This window comes from Manacus candei, unplaced genomic scaffold, assembly GCF_025592945.1.
Source record: "Manacus candei isolate 608988 ecotype Guabito, Panama unplaced genomic scaffold, ASM2559294v1 h1tg000002l, whole genome shotgun sequence".
NCBI lineage: Eukaryota > Metazoa > Chordata > Aves > Passeriformes > Pipridae > Manacus > Manacus candei.
The window spans coordinates 1,540,155-1,557,425 of record NW_026138050.1 but is presented as its reverse complement, the minus strand read 5'-3'; the positions used below and the strand labels follow the sequence as shown (position 1 = coordinate 1,557,425).

Genomic DNA, 17,271 nt, shown 5'->3' with positions numbered 1-17,271 from the left:
AGAACCTGAACTGTTATGGCTGGAAAATGTTGAATCATTTAATGCTACAACAGGGGTGCAGTGACCCAGCACTGGCGGCGTTTTTTGGGGTGTTTAATCCCTTGTTCCCACCTGTGGGAGAAGGGGATGCAGTCCTGGTGGATTCTTGTCAGAATTCACTGTTTCTGTGCCTGTTTTCTCTGTGCCACGTTGCTTTAAGGGCAGGTGGGGCATGAGGGTGACCCGAGTTCCTTGGGGTGTCCTGGCATAACGAATCCCTTGCAAGAGGAGGGCTGTGGGATCTCCCACTGTTTGGAACAGGCTGAGTCCCAACATGCTCAGGTGAGGACTGGAGAATGCAGCAAATACACCAATGGCAGGGGAAGCTAAGGACAGAAATAGATTAAAAATAGGGAAAAAATACACGAGAAAGGCAAAATATACCTACCTGGGTTCTTTATGTCCAGTGAAGGACAGCTACTTTGGTGAAGAAGAGTCCTTTCCTCTCTGCTGCTCACAGTCTCAGCTGATTGCTTGTCAGAGGGCACTGCTAATTGATGACTGTTCTAATAAATAAGCCTTAGTCTGCCCCAAAGAGAGGCACCTCTTCTGCTGCCACAGGTTCCGTGTTTGGACTCACCAAGGTGCACCACAAACCCAGGCAGTGTTTCAAAGTGGGTCTTTATTTATTTAAACTAACACAAAAATAGCAAGGCAATTAAAACACAGAAGTCAGCAGATCTGTCCTGACCTATTTGTCATTTCTGATGTTTTCAGAGATCTCAGCTGAGTGAAGAAACTCTTCACCCTCCTTGGAAGGGGTTGACTTTGGGAGAACTGACTTTTAAGCTGAGGCCCAAGTTACTTTCTGAAGTACAATCACCTGAAGAAGATCAACCCAGAAGCCCATTTACAGGTATTAGTAATGCATATTCCTTCCTTACTGTCAGAACAGACTTGGCAAAACCTGACAACCAAAGAATTCCACCTCTAATAACACAGGGAAGGAAGACTTTTTCCTTGACATTGTTAATAGCATAATCTCTTATTTCCAGTCTCTTCCCAACAAGCTCTGACTCGCCTCTACAGGATCTGCCAGTTTGCAGGAAAGAAGATTCACTTTCATTCCAGTTCTCCAGTTGGGTGACAAAGTAACCTGGAAAAATAATTAGGGGTCTTTGTTTTCACTGCTGTACAGCACCTTGGCATAGATTATTTTCAGATGTCACACAGCATGATTGACACATGGATCTGTATTTTACACTATTTCCTGTGTGAGTGCACATTTATGCTACATACCTGTCACTGCTGAAGAAAAGCATTTGTTTTGTCCTGGAAACAGGGACAGAGGAGGGGGAGATGGGAGAGTAAGAACAGTTTTGCTAAGAAGGACAAGTTTAAGAGTGAAAAAGAGCCCCTGTTTTGAATTAAGACTGAATACTAACTTTGAAATAAATCTTGCTTCGTTCCAGAAGAAGTTGCCATTTCAATGCAGTCTTCTGGTCATCTTCCAGCATGAGGAATTCATGGACCTGTTAACAGGACGCCCCAGAAACTTCAGCATATGATTACAACATCTCCACAACAAAATGAAGTTGAAAAGAACATCTTACACATTTTTATACACTTCTAGGCTGTATTTTTCTATTTTAACATAGTGTTTGGTGTGATAATGTACCAAGGCAGTCAAATTAGCCAGAATAAATTGAGAATCAAAGTTAGGGATTCCCAACCACATTCTCAGAAAAGTGTGTATTAAAATAAAGCAATATTTTGAATTGGGTGTTCACTCTTACATTTAACACAATTCTTATTAGCAGCTGCTGACTTCTCACTTTGGACTTGTTAAAAAGCTCAGTGTATGTCTCTACCTACATGCAATTTTTTAAACTGTTGTACAGGCACATGAAGGACATTTACATACATTTGTAATTGTTATCAGACTTCACAGTGCAGCTCAAATAACAACCTCATTCCTCCCTACTTACTGTGCAGCCCAACGTCTCCTCAGCCACACAGTCAGACAGGTAACAGGAATGCAGAGTTCCTGTGTGATCTGTCACATCCACGAGGATGTCAAAGCTTGCAAAGGTTGACTTTGGCTCTGGAGAGACGTCGCTGCAGAAAGTGCAAGTGTTTGACATTTCGTTCACCACGAACCGGCAGATCGAGCTGAAGCAGGAGAGGATAATTAATGCACATATGCAATTCCTCCTTGCTTGAAACGTTTTTCTAGACTGACATTTCCCAAGAGACTTTGTCCTTAACAAAAATTTCTCATCTTTTAAACTTTCAAGTCTGTCTGGGACAAAGTGGCCTCTTTTTTCTTGGCTCCAGGACCAGAAAGAGCAAGTCCTTCATGGAGCCAACTCCTCTTCCTTGCTACTTGTGGAAGTCTACACAGCAGAAATCCACATGGCATCCTCCAGAGGAGCTTTATTTCTTTTCCAGAAATGGACTAAAATAGTGTTCCACCTCATTTGGGTCAGGGAAGGAGGACAAGCAGTTTTTAATACAGTTTGAGGCAGTTGCTCACCATCTGTTGCGCATAACTTTGGATACATTATCATCAATGTCCAGGGTGGAAATGTAGCCATAAATAATGCCATAGACAGGGTCGGGTTTCCCATCACCCTGGAGAGCTTTTTCCTTCAGCTGTTCCACTGTATAAACATCAACTATAGTCTCCACTAAAATAAAAGACACGTTAAGTGGGTCTGAGCAAGAAATAATTCAAAAGAGCAACAGCAACAAAGGATCTGAAGGTAATAAAAAGGAGAGGATTTGATCTAAAGCATCAGAAAAGCCCCCCACACCTTCCTGTTGAAAAAGTCAAACAAAAGGGAACTAAAGTCAGGAAACTATCTACTATTTAGTCTTTGTATCCCTCAAAATGAGCTTTTGACAAAAAACTCTCCCTCTCAGTTTTTCATATTTATTCAGGCCAGAAAGAACTCACCAGACAGGCTGCAGTTGGCACAGTCAACTGAAGGTACCTAATTAACAGAATAAGGGACAGCCCCAAGAATAACAGTCCAGATTTAAATACTGAGCCAGGCTGTACCTGAGCTTTGTTTCTCTGAACACACAGAGCAAGAATTCTTGCAGCTGCACTCTGAAACCACAGGATATAGTTCAATGAAATCAGTGTCTGCACCCATACTTACAGTTAATGGCTTCATTTGCCTGTTCCTTCATTCTGTCATGCAGAGCTCCTGACTGGGCACTGTCCTTGATGAAGCTGAAGAGAACATTTGCTTCTGCTGTCTCTGAAGATGTATTTTTAAAAGTTATTAGGATGTGGTGCATGGAAAAATAACAGTAGCATTATATTCTACAACTTTGTGTTCTGGTAGCACCAACACATTGTCTCTTGGAATCAGCCAAGAGTTACTGTTCTCTTTTTTATTTTAACTGTTAGTTCTGCACTGAATATATGAAGACTGCCTAGATAAATAAAATACAATAAAAGAAATAAAAGAAATCAAATCAGGGTGGAAGCCAAAGGCATTGGTCATTACATATCAGATAAAAAGCAGAGATCTTTGTGAGACAAACAAGCAGAAGAAATCAGACTTTCCAATAGATTAATTTGTGCATTATAGCCTATAATTATTATTAATACCAAAGCAGTACTTCAGCAGCTCTTACCTGGGTTAGTTGTAATGATGGTTTTGGATATCACAGTTGCAGTCATACAGTTCCTGAACTTGTCAAAATTTATTCTCACATCTGATGCAAATATAACTGTGCACAAAAGAACAAAAACAAAAACAAACAAACAAAAAACCAAACCAAAACAAAAAAACCCAAAAAACAAAACAAACAAAAAAACCCAAAACAAAAAAAAAAACAAACCTGTTACTGCAGAATAAGTATGACTTTTAGAACTACAGTAAACACAAAAACCAGATTGTTATACCTGTTTCTTGAGGGATCCAACTCTGTGCCAGCTGGATGGATTCGTTATCCCAACTAAATTAAACAAAAGTGAATGTATCAAAACATTTTTGAAGGAGCACTCAAACTGTTTAGTACTTAACTACTAAATAATATAGTTAAAATAAAATTAGTCAAAGGGGATGTGACTCCTTTGTTACACACACGTGCCAATGAAATTCCAAGTGTATCCACAGCCAGGCAGGATGTTTTCTGGGCAAGTCACTTTTCTGTACAGTCCAACCCAGGCCCTATTTTATCCCATGCCAAGCAGGATAAAATAAATGATGAAATGCAAAATATACCTGGAAAAATGCTGTGTGTGTTTCAGAGCTGTGATAAAAGTAATTTCTCACTAAAGCAAGTCCCAGTTGACACGTTTGTCAGCTGAGCCTGTGCTGGGGGCCAGGCTGATTGCTCAGAGCCCTTGGCCAGATGTTCAGCCACTTCCCAACACTGGAATCTTTGTAGCTGCGAGTGATGAGGCTGGAGTGAGGTCAGTGGTGTCCCTCAAAATGGTAATTTCATGCTTAGGTCCCTTGAAAAAATCTCATTCAGTTCCTCCTAAATCTGGCTGGCAAGGATGTTGCCAAAGCACGGATTTGTTCTGGTGGGTTTTTTGCTTAATCCTTGGAAAAAGATTTAAGATATTTTTTTTCCATCTAACATTGCTCAGCCACCTCTTCACTGATGGGCTCTGAAATCCCTTCTCTACAACACTGTTGCTCAAGTACCAGCTCTGAAACAAGGTTGTTGGAGGTGCTGCTCCACATTAACACTGGTGGCAGTCCAAGGGCTGGAAGACTTCACACTGTAGATGTTTATTTTGTGTTTGTGAGTATAAACTGTATGAAACATCCCACAGCAGGCAATACAGCTCATAGCTCACACAGTGCAGTGCTGTCTTTCTCCTTCTCTCAGGGGAACAAAGGTCATTTAGGTCATTTTTCAACCAGCAAGCAGCAAACCCAGTGCCAGTGAATCCCCACACCCCCACACGTCCTTGCACATAGATAAGGCACAACTTTATTGAACAGACTATGGGCAAAATACAAATGTTCCTCTTAAATAAGTTACTGATTACATACATAAATGGTATGGATATAGTTGTGTTTGTAAACGGGACAGAGCTTGAAAATATGGCCAAAGTTGTATCAAAATGTTTCTGCGTTATTTAAACATTTAAAAACTGTTCCAACCTATTTCCATTCCACTTGTTAAATCTGCTCGCCTTTAAACACCAAGCACGTTCCTCCTTCCCCTCCCCAGACTGTGCAAGGAACATACAGCCTTTGCAGCTGGTTTTAAAGGCCATTTCCTGAATTAGTTCAAATGTCCACATTAAAAAAAGGAACTATTTGGAGCTAAGCTTCATTTTGCCATTCGTGAGCCAGCAGGCTGTCAGCAAGCCATAAAACTACACAATATATGTAAGGCCACTCTAATGCATCTCTTATTTAAGTCTCTTCAGTCTACATTGCTGCCTCATCACAGTTGCCTCCCAAATAACAATGCATTTAAATTAAAAACCAGTGTTATAGCAGGTGTGTGTTACAGTTAATTTATGTACCTACTCTTGCATTAATTTGTGTCTTTTAGTGAATGAAAAACCATTTTACCATACTATTGGAAAAGACCTCTCTGTTTCATCGAACAGCTTCACTTCACACCTCTGGCCTTTCCTTTTGTCTGCAGTCATAAAGTACTTTGGCTCCCCAACCTTTAAAAAGAAAAAGAAGCAGTCACTTCTCCTCTACTAAGCGTTTAGGAGAATAGAAGTAATAACCTAGAAAATAGAAGAGTTAGAAAAATGGGGGAAAAAAAATCTCTGTAGACTACTAAAAAATGAGACCACTCAATTTCCCCCCTCATGTTGTTGATAAAAATCCCAAAGGGTGTGTGTGGTTATTGTCACTCAGCTGAAGTGGCTCCAGCCTGAACAAACCACCCCACTGAGTCCTGTCTGCTACGAGGCCCAAAATCCATATTAGCAGTGAAGTTACTCCTGGTACAGTAGAGAACTACTGCTCTGTTGGGGCTCCTTGACTTACTGACATCACAGCTGCGAGCACGTTGAGGATCCTTCCATTGAGGCTTTGTCCATTTGCAACGATATCCCCCAGGGAATAATAATCCTGAGGGTCCTTGACAGGCAGGTGCAGCAGAGGAAGGAGCCTGGTGTCCGTTTCGTAGCACAAAGAGGTTTTGACCACTGAGTGATTTTCACTCAGCAGTAATTTGTAGCAACTGGAGAGTGTGCACAGAACAAATCCCATCATCGGCATTGCACTCACCAGTGGATCAGCAGGGTAAAATGCTAATTCTTGTGAGAAAACAACTTTATTCCTTTATTGTTTTCTCTCGAGAAAGAGAAAATTCGAGTAGACTTTACTCAAAGAATGAAATTTACTCTGTTTAGTTACAAAGAGCATAATTACTTTATCACCATATACTGAGAAATACATTCCCCTTTGAGATTATTTGACCAGACATGAACACAGGGAGGAAGGCACAGCTACACAAGAAAACTAACCCCAAATATTTCTACCAGTTACTGGGACTGGCTGGCAACTAAACAAGTGTTAACTTTGATCTTTCTGGAAAAAACTACCACTCTAAATTTACCTAGGAGTTACAGGGTTGAATTTTTCTTCCCTTTCTGCTTCCTTTGACTGAATTAAGGGGTTTTCGATTGTAACTAAAACAAAACATCGATAAGCAATGTTAGTAATGGTAGAAAATTGCTTATAGATACAGAGAAAGAGAGATTACTCTAAGAATTATTCTTTTCAAGGTTGGTTTGGAAAGGAAAAGGTGTGTGAAAGAACTCCTGCCAAATGTTTTCATGCTGAAACCCACATCTGTCCAGACAGCTCACGCTATGGCCAAAGTCCCCCACGAGTCCTCAAGACGCGCAGTGGAAACACAACAGCCCTGAGTTTTCGTGTCTGTGCTCTGCATGGTCACGAGTTTTACCCAAACAACCGTGGGCAGCAAAGGCTTTCTATTAATTTAACGAGATAAAAGCACATCCTGTAAATAAAGACAGGATTTTTGTGGTGGTTTTATGAACAATCATAGTCATATCTGTAACTAAGGGAGGACAAACACCAAACTACTTTACAGAGTTTGTTTTTAATCATTTATAGGAAGTCAATATAATGTAAGACTTTAGATTGGTTAACTACAGTTCACTGCAGCCAGTTCTGAGTGGCTGCACTCAGTGGGTGTGTGTCTGGTCTTTTTGTTGACATATTTACTGGTTTTGAGTTTAAATCCTCAGAGTCTTGTTCCTTTCCTCTTTTTACTTTACATAACTGAACAATTTGTTTCCAGTTAGACTGGTTTCTGAGTCCTCAGAGAAAAATACAGCAAAGCCACCAACACAAAACACTGGTTTACACGCAAACAGAAACGTGGCAAGAATAAACTCTGACTTACCACAGTCCCCAACCCTGAAGCTTTCTGAGAGGGATCTGATGTACTCCTCTCTGCCCCAGGACTGCACGTTTATGAAATAAGTTGGTGAATCACGGATGGTAAAATTGAAGGTGTATCTTTCCGACCCAATGTCTGCAAAACCAAACAGCACTATTACAATTCTTAGCACAGCTTCATTTGTAACTGGAATACAGGTATAAAAACTACTGGTTTGATGCTCTCCTGGGTTTTGCCATGAGTTTCCTCCCACTAGAGGTCAGCAGGCTATGCAGGAACACCCTGGTGTTCGGGAATGGGCTACACCACCCCGTCCACCTGATCCCTTCCGGCAGCGTTTATGGAAGGATGGGCTCACAGTGGTGCCAACTTCAGAGCCTGAAACACTTCCACGATGGAGCTTTTCCAGTTTCTAATTGATAAGGTTTAGCCAAACTAGTGCTGCTCTTTCACCTTGGTTCTCAAACACACACCATTTTTTGGGGTGTGCATTTTTGTTCTGCACATTTTACACCGAGGAGTCTGTTTATCATTTAAATATTGATTTCAGCCATCTATGCCAAATTATACCATTTAAGCAAACGAAGTAAAAAGAGTTAAAAGGGACTGTACTTTTTCGGTCTGGAAAGCTTCTGACATCTGTTTTCCCAATAACCACACCGATTACATTCTGAAAAATAAAGAGATTATAGAATACAAGGATTAAAGACAGATGTATATGATGAATTAGATTTCATGGAATTATACTCCACTGATGATAATAAACATATTTCTGACTGGTAATCATTTTAATCTATTTATTCCACAGTACCATATGAAAACTAAAACATAAACAGACGGGTTTACTTTAAGAAAAAATAGCCACTAATAAAAATATTAAAAGAAATACATCTGTTTCTGTTTGCAAAGACAATGGGAGGACAAAAGTTCACCTCAGGCAGTCACAATTTTGGCTGTTCTACAGCAATCTCTCCTCAGGTAGGCAGCAATGTTGTTGTTTCATGCTCTCTGCACAGGTCTCAGATCTCCTTAAATGCACCATGAAAAGTCTGGGCAGGATTTATTTTCCAGTTAAGCATCCAAGGTTTCCCTGGCTGTCAGCACCACGAGACACACGTGTGCACCCACGGGGAGGGCAGTTACCCTCCTCCTGTAAGCAACCCCAATTTCTACAGGTGCCTCTTTCCGCCTGTCTTTCAACTCACTCAAAGACAGCTGAGGCAAGGAACTGTCTTGGTGACTGAAACCAAAATCAATCTTGTTCTGCTTTGCTAAACCTGTGTTTGTTATGTAAAAGCACCCTGGTCTTAATTATCAAACAAAGCTACTGGGAGCAAACACACCCGTGAAGATATATAGAGATATGTATTATATACATATATATATATGTATATATAGCTGTGTGGCGAATTTTAGGTTTTTTAAAGTAGGCAGTCCTCAGTGAGAGAGAAGTGTTGCAGTGCTAGTTTGGGATTTAAGAGGTAAGCAATGAAAATTGGAATGGAATAAGGACAGGAAGGAGAGACTGACAGTGCAGCACCCCACGTTCTTCAAAACATAAAGCACCCCATGTGACTTCCACTTCACACAGTCATGGAAACCTGGAATGGTTTGGGATGGAGGGACCCTCAAGACCATTTTGTTCCACCCCCCTGCCGAGGGCAAGGACACCTTCCACAAGGACAACTTCTCAGGTTGCTCCAAGCCCCATCCAGCCTGGCCTTGGACACTTCCACGGGTGGGGCAGCCACAGCTTCTCCACGCGAGCCCTTCTCTCAGTACTGCCTGTGTCATTCCAGCAGAGCCCCAGACTCAGCCAGCAAGGGCAGGAGAACAATTTAATAATCCCCCCCGGATTAATTTTATACCTATTCACAAAGCAGTGTGACCTGCCTGACTTCACTGCAACAGTACTGACACGTGCTCCAAACTCAGCCGTGCAGTTCCCGGTTCCCTTGGAATCACTAGATGGAGCAAGGGAACTGCCTTATCCTGCAGTGACAGGCACTCAGGGAGAGGACACTCTGTACAGCAGTGCAGTGCCCGAGTCAGTGCATCTTCTGATGGAAGACTTTCTGTCCACGGCATGGAGTGTTTTAGGTTACGATTCTATTTTTCTATTTTTGATTTTGTGTCTTTAAAAAATGTTTATCAGTTAAATCAAAAGAACTGACATTTAGGATGGCTCCCCACAGGAATTAAGCTGATGTAAATCTGCAGTTTCCAAAGGAAATCTGCCTGTCCCTGCTGGAAATTCATTCCCCTCTCTGTCTCTAACACCAGGCCTGCACAGTGAGCTGGCAGAGGGAAGTGATCTGGCTGGAAACTATTTTGGAGGGAGGGGGAAGGAAAACTTCCAGAGATCATTTCCTTGATCAGCTTATTGTGCAACAAGCCAAGCACTAATTTCACCAAGGGAGGAGGAGCAGAACACAGACCTTTGGAAGCGAGTCGTGCTGCCTCTTTTGACAGTGCACTGCTTGGGGCTGCTCAGCCAAATCCTGAGCTACACCACAGACACACTGCAAATGTTTATACTTTAATCTATTTCACTTTTAAAAATAAGCAGCAAACTAATAAACATTCTGATGCTTTAAATGATATGTCTTCTGCTTTTTTAACATCCTAAACACACACTTATAGTTCTATCATGAATATACTGTTTTATAAAAATGCCTTCATTACTATATGTTACTAACTGGAATACTCAAGATGAGTTTTATTTATAAATAAAAGCTTTTAACTGAGCTAGTGGATCGTTATTTGAGAGTAACTGTCAATGACAATAAATTAGCTTTGCTGGAGAACAGGAGTTTATGAAAAGATGGAAAAAAATATACAATATCACTGGGATATAGAACTCCTTCTCTCAGATCATTCCTTTTCTATGATTTCTCTTTCAGTTGTTTAAAATAAAATAATAATAATAATAATTTTTAAAAAGTTAAATTTTGCCCCTCCCAAATAAAAAGTTGTGAAAACAGGAAAACTTGTTTTCACTCTCTTCAGGAGCAACCTGGTCTAGTGGAAGGTGTCCCTGCCCGTGGAAGGTGTCCCTGCCCGTGGCAGGGCGGTGGAATGAGACGAGCTCAAAGGTCCCTTCCAAGCCAAATCTGCTTTTTATTGCAAAGAAACAGAAACAATCCTATCTGACATGCAACTGGGAGACTTTTATCCAGGTAAAAGACAATTCACCGAGAGTTTTGTGTGAATAACTCGGGACAGTGTCATGAGCTCAGAGGGACTGAGCACACCAGGAGTGGGCCCTGCCTTCACAGGTGTGGTGACAGACTGTTGAGGGTCCCAGCTACATTGTGGCTGCAGAAAGCTGACTCTGTGATGCCTTTACTAATGTCTTCACTAACTCAGCATCCATTTAAAATGCTACAAAGAAGCCTCTGACGCTCAGACATTGAACTGTCCAGTCAATATCTGTAGCTGTGGTACCCGCAGACTGTGGACAACAACAGCATCAATTTTCATTTTGCTGGTTTGCACACAAAGAAGGGAAGGTCCTTTCTGTCTGACAATTACACTAATGCTCTTAGTACCTAAATCCATGGCAATTACATAATTTTGCAGTAATATAATACAGTCAGATACTGTTTCATCTCAGAACAAAAGGACCATGTCTATGAGACTTACAGGACGAGCAAGGTTTGGATGCAGATCTGAAAGTGCAACAAAGTCCCGTGCTGAACCAGAATAGGCCATTCTTTATCTGAAACTGGAGAAAACTAATTTAGATTTTTTAAAAATCTAAACAAATCACTTCAGACTATTCACAGCGAGAATAAAAAGTTATTTTTTAACACAAATGTTTTGACCTAATAGCATCTGTTTTCAATAAAAGCCATTTCAAGCCATCTGAAGTAGACAAGTCTTTATTGTTTGGATTTGGCGATGGAAGTTATGAATTTTACTGTGACTACTCTACCTATGCTTCTCAAACAAAAGTCTGTGATTTTTATTTATTATTCATCATTAAATGACTCCATTAGCACCAGCCTCTGAAAAATATTTACCCTCCTTCTCTCTGGGAAATCCAACTGAATTTAATGGGGCAGTTCATATAAAAAAGGCAATTTATATGTGAGGAAAGAAAAGCATTGGGTTGCAAAGCACCTTAATTGAGGTTTTGGGCTTAATATTAAACTACTTTAAAATGTGAGTTTATTCCTTCCTTAAAGTAGAAAAGTTCTGAATTTATTAAAATAAAATTTGTGAAAATTAGTTCTTTCCAGGCTGCTCAGTCCTGTGAGCACTCAGGTCCTCTCTAGTGATGCCAAAGTGGGGCTTTGTTAGCCCCTCTGAATGCCTCTTATTATTTCATGGGTATCTCAGAGACTTTCAGATATTTAGCAAATAGTTGTCAGATTCTACTTTTTTTTGTAAAAGGAACCATCCCGTTGTCCAAATCTTAATAACTTTTAATAGGGAAGAACTGCTGGATGCTTGTTCAATGTTTATAACAAAGTCCTGAGGGGCTTTTGCAGTCCTTATACCTGGCACCTTGTGTGAGAATTGTTAACCATTTCATCAGGCAATCGGGTAAAGGTCTGTTGAACTACAGAAGAAATAGTCTACATTTTAAAAAAAGTAAGCAGTGATCTGAGAACAAAGTGATTTCTCTAAGAGAGCATTTCAAACTACACTCTCACAGAGAGACAGCCCAAATTTGCCTTAGAGAAACCACTGAACAGTGGGTCCCTTAAACCTGTTCCCACACCATTAGATGGAAAGATTTACATTTTCTTCTGCAGAAACCTCAGCATCCCCCCAAGGCACGGCAATATCCTTACCTCGGAAGAAGTTAAATATTGTTCAGTGGCCACACCTCACACCAGCTGAGTTGGGTCAGAGGAACCAGCACTGGGAACACACAGATGGGAGGAAAATTAAAAAAGGTCATTCAGGACTTAAAATGCCCCAGGCCCCTACAGGGGAGGCTACAGCAGGAGCTGCCCCCCTCACAAACCCCTCAGAGACCGCTCAGCACATCAGGTACCCCCTCACAGATCCCTCAGCTACCTCATGGACCCCTCAGCCCATCACATACCCCCTCAGTTACCCCACAGTCCCTCACACACCACTCGTGGACCCCTCAGTCCATCATAGAATCATCTGGGTTGGAAAGGACCTCCGAGATCATCAAGTGCAACCCTTGATCCACTACTGCCGTGGTTCCCAGCCCATGGCACTGATGCCACATTTAGTCTCATCTTAAAAACCTCCAGGGATGGAGAATCCACCACTTCCCTGGGCAGCCCATTCCAACGCCTGATTACCTTTTCTGTAGAGAATTTCTTCATATACCCCCTCAAGCCCCTCACGGACCCTCAGTGCCCCTCGCGGACCCCTCAGGTGCGTGAAGGAGACAAAATGGCGCCGGCGCAGTGGCGGGAAGAGGGCTGGGCAGCCCTGTGGGAGCGTCCTCAGGGCCAGCACGGCACGAGGGGAGAGGCTTCCCAAACCACCGACGGCATTCCTGCACTCAGCAGGATCACCGGGGGATCTCAAGGAGGTAACAGCAGGGTTAGATGGGAGATTGGGAAGGAATCATTCCCTGGGGAGGGAATGATGGCTGCCCCATCCCTGGAAGTGTCCAAGGCCAGGTTGGACGGGGCTTGGAGCAACCTGGGCTAGTGGAAGGTGTCCCTGCCCATGGCAGGGGGTGGGACTGGATGGGCTTTAAGGTCCCTTCCAACCCAAACCATTCTGGGATTCCCTGACTCCAAGCCAACAAAGCACCAGCCCAGGAGTCTGAAGTCCAGTCTGTTCTACAATCATAAATGCACACCTGCAAGACAAAGCAAATTCCAGAAATCTTTGGAGAAACCATTCCCATTCTTTTTCCTTTTTTTTTTCACTAGCTCTAAGGGAAAAAAAATTGCAGCCTGTATTTTATAAATGAGTTAAAATTCATCGTTTAAGATATTATTTGTATTGATTTGCACCCAGCAATCCCTGAGTTTTCAGGCCCTGAAAGGAGCTGGATCGAGCCATTTTGTCAATTTATATTGCATATAAAATCATTTTTTTATAAAATCAATACCTTTCACTTCTGCATCATGAAAAACTTTACTCCTGATGAGTAATTTTATAACCTCAAGGTCGTGGCTATTGAAGTTTTTAGTGTAGCCTGACAAATTCTCTGTGTTGACTCTGTATTACAGGACCTTTCATTTCTTCAATTAAACAGCTGAAAATGGACACCACCTGTGCTCTCGTATTTATTGTGTCTCTAAAGTCTGTGATAATTATCCTGTGCTGATGACAAACGTCATGCCAGGGAACTGACAGCCTGGGGTGAAGGGGGGGTTAGGTCACCTTTTATACAGTGTCATCCATGGATCTAACTCTGTTCCATAAGTCTGAAGTCTCCAGTATACAGAATATGGCATTTTTTGTTAGTTATGTTGTTTTAGTTATCTCAGTCCAATGGACAAGCAGAATATAATGACCACGGTGATGTGCTCCTAGTCCAGTGGGAAGGAGAATGTGTGCACTGGCTGGAAAATGCTGGCAAAGGTACAAGTCTTGTTCTTCCAGCCACGACTGCACAGTAAACCAGGAAAACAAACCTGAAATGAGACCTGTAGGGTGTCCACTGCTGCAGAAGGTGATAAATCAGGATCACAGCCCGTGGACTTGGAGGTTTTGAGCTTGTCCAGCATCTCAGCAAGGTTTTGGTGGGACATAAGCACCTGCTCCAGCGAGGCCTTGCAGAACCGAGCTGGGCTCTTGCGCTGCCACCATGGTCAGCACTTCCATTAGGTTTTGTCCAGGTTGAGCTGCTTTTCTCCCACAGGCACAAAGGGCAGGTGAAACCCGACGCCGCCGTGTCCATGGGCTTTGTTCCATTTCAAAGCCACCAGAACAAGAATCCTGTTGTGTGTCCCCACGGCCTCACTAGACGGCTAATGATCGAGGGGGTTTGCTTTGTGGGTTAGCTCCACTCCTATTTTCAATGTACATTTTGAAGAAAAAGCTGCTCTTTCCTTTCCCATGATAGCTCCTGCTGGGGAGACGTTATCAGGGCCATCGTGACAGGATGCACAAAGGCAGTGGATGTGAGACCAGAGCTCTTTCCCTCCGAGATGTGATCAGATGCTCCATTTCTAACTTGCAGACACTGAGCCAAGAACTCATTTGATGGACGTACCTGTCTCAGGTGTCACTGTGAATTCTGCCATTCACACATGGCACTTCGGGGGATGGTCAGGGATTTGGACTCCTTTGGGTTACTGTAAAAAAATAACATCTTTTTTTTGGTGCTCACAACAAATAAATGTGTAACCTGACTTTATCCCACTGATTTACAGTGTCAACTGATTCTCCCTGTTCGGAACTTTTAGCACAAACACTGAAGAGCGCCTGCAAAAACAAATGTTACTCAATTTGTACTCAGCTTTACTCAAGTTTTCCTCCTCAAATGACCTCAAAGTGATCTCTCAAAGAAATCAGCATCGTTATCTCCCTTTGACAACTGGAAAAACAGAGGCAAGAGAAAGGCCACAAGCAGTTTCCTGAGGTCCATGTACCACACAAGACCTGCTCCCCTCTCAAGCACCGTCCCCCGTGGGAGAGCAACAGTATAAATTCAATGTTTTTCTGATCTAGTGCTTGATCCCTGAAAGCTCCGAGTGATTTTAACTCTCCAGCACTTCAGCAGCACTTAGCACTCTGTTGGATTCAATCTGTGATTGGCAGAGACTTCCCATCCACTGCTGCAAATTGCCCAGTCCCTGCTAATTAGGCCTTCATGAATAGATTTATTTAAATTACACTCATTGGCATGGTCAAATGCCATTTTGTAATTCACTTTAGCAATTTGTTATGTGACCATCAGGGTTTGCATTCAGGGAAAGAGCATCCAGTGCTAGCAGAGACATTTCAGAAATCATTTTCTAAAGGATCTTCAAAACCAGAGCAATATAAAAATATTTGCTCTGCAAGTTTTCTGCTGCCCGCAGCGTTTACTGAGAGGGCTCATTGAATATTTATATGTTCTTAGGACCCAGAGAATTGGTAAAATGGAAAGGGCAGACCCATAATTTTATGTAATTGGCTTGACTGAATGCATTAAAAGCAGTAAATTGTTGAAGGTATTCAGTGTTCAGTGGCTTTGGCTGATACCTGAACTGGCTGAGCCTTGGGAGCGCTGATGGAGTAATGATGGACATCCTCAGGAGCAGCAGTGCAGGTGCTGATGCAGCCAACAGGTGCTCAGTGTGGTCAGGGACATTGAATCTACATTTCTCCCTGTCACCTCAGTGAGTGTTTGTTCAGCTCTCACTTCCCCCCATCCTGGTCCCAGCACTGGATTCATCCCAGTGCTGTTCCAGTGGGATTTCCTCACTCCAAGCAGCTCCATGACCTCCTGCAGCATGGGAAAACACAAGCCAGAGCCTTAGTTTAAAATTAAGGTGAACCGTGGCTGGTTCCCACCCCATCTGGGCTAATTCTGCCTGCTCTGGGCCAGGGGAGGTGCCAAGACCTGAGGTTGGTGTATCCACATGAGCCCACAGAGAGCTCAGACCCCAAACACGTGTGTGAGCCAACAGGACCACGTGCCAAGGGCTCTCTCTGCACAAGAAAAGCCCCACTGCTGGAAAAGAAAAAAAAAAAAAAAAAAAAGGCTTTTTTAAAGATGTAAATCTCTGTGGACCGTGTCAGCCCTGCTCTTTCCAGCTGCCCAGGAAGGACAACATTTTGGAAACAACAGCTGCTCTCAAGACAACAAAATCTCCCTGTTCTCTCTGGTGAATTCAGGTGGAATTCCAAAAACCAGACCTGGCCTTCCCCACAACCCAGGGAGGAACAGGAGCCCCTACACCAAAATCAGGTCCCCTCAGGTGGTCATTGCAGAATTGCTTCAAGAAATAATCACCAAAACTGAAATCTAAAATCTTTTGGATCGTCACTAAGCAGATAATAATTAGCAGTGAAAAATTAGTAAATAAACATATCCCAGAACTAACCCTCCTGTGTAATTTTCATAGCAAAAATTCAGAATAAGGTGCCCATATAGGAGAACTCACTGCTTGAAAACACTGACACAAGGTTTTTTTCTTCAATTCTCTTGCTTTTTTGCAGCTCACGCTTTGATTTCCCAAGATTTTAAATCTGCTGTTTAACTCGCCTGAAACTACAGAGATAGAAAGTGCTTCTTTTTGGAGCCTTCAGGCTACAGAGAATAACTTTTCCTGCACATAATTTCCAAGTAATTTAAGTGACATCAGTGAAATGACTTGGATTTTCATCACTTTCCCTAAGACCAGAATTTCCTCCACCCTCTCTGAGCAAACAAGTGATGAATATTTTCCAACAAAACATCATGAATTAAAACATGCAACAATTAAAAATAGTTTTAGCGACAGCTCCCTGACACTGAGGAATAATGCTTTGAAGGGGGAAAAAAGAAGATATTTAGCATTGTTGGCTGTCATTCAGACGTTTCCAGCTTTTCAAGTCAATGAAACCAAACCCAAATTATATCTGGATTTCAGTCTGGGACACATGATACTGAGCAGCACCAACCAGGACACACAGGATAAGTGTCTTCCAGTGACAAAGTTGGGAAAAACCCTTCCAGCCTTCAGTTGCTCCAGTTTCCAACCACGTCTAAAACTCGACCCCTGCGTGAGCAGTTCATAAGGAGGAAAACTTGGGATATAATTCCTAAAGACACATGGGGGTGGCTGCAAAAGAAAACTGGGATCTTAGAGTGAATACAATTATTCCTCCACTGCAGAATCCAGTGAACTGAGCACCAGTGGAGTCCAAAGAGCCCGTCCAAGCCAAACTTCCCAGCACAAACACACCTCTGATCTCGTGCTGAGTGTTTGGCCCTGGCGTGGCGGTGGCGAGGCTCCCGCTGCTCCCAGAGCCAGGCCCACATCCAGCCCTTCC

General features: G+C 42.5%; 1 protein-coding gene across 4 annotated transcripts; it reads right to left on the bottom strand.

The window, feature by feature from the left end:
* Nucleotides 1–299: 299 nt before the first annotated feature.
* Nucleotides 300–12,745, bottom strand: MEIOB (meiosis specific with OB-fold). 4 transcript variants are annotated; one of them, XM_051778392.1, is made up of 15 exons: nucleotides 12,645–12,745; nucleotides 12,159–12,228; nucleotides 11,002–11,093; nucleotides 7,969–8,026; nucleotides 7,360–7,491; nucleotides 6,544–6,616; nucleotides 5,970–6,165; nucleotides 5,538–5,638; nucleotides 3,902–3,954; nucleotides 3,631–3,726; nucleotides 3,147–3,248; nucleotides 2,516–2,669; nucleotides 1,968–2,151; nucleotides 1,425–1,511; nucleotides 300–1,135 (listed from the first exon to the last, which is right to left on the bottom strand). In XM_051778392.1, the coding sequence occupies exons 3-15, from the start codon at nucleotides 11,068–11,070 to the stop codon at nucleotides 1,025–1,027; spliced, it is 1,416 nt and encodes a 471-aa protein (XP_051634352.1). In that variant the 5' UTR covers nucleotides 11,071–11,093; nucleotides 12,159–12,228; nucleotides 12,645–12,745; the 3' UTR covers nucleotides 300–1,024. The 4 variants fall into 4 exon arrangements, with proteins under 4 accessions (XP_051634352.1, XP_051634343.1, XP_051634325.1 ...); XM_051778383.1 differs by lacking the exon at nucleotides 12,645–12,745 and adding an exon at nucleotides 12,416–12,495; XM_051778365.1 differs by having other exon boundaries at nucleotides 456–1,135; nucleotides 11,002–11,083.
* Between the last annotated feature and the right edge of the window lie 4,526 nt (nucleotides 12,746–17,271).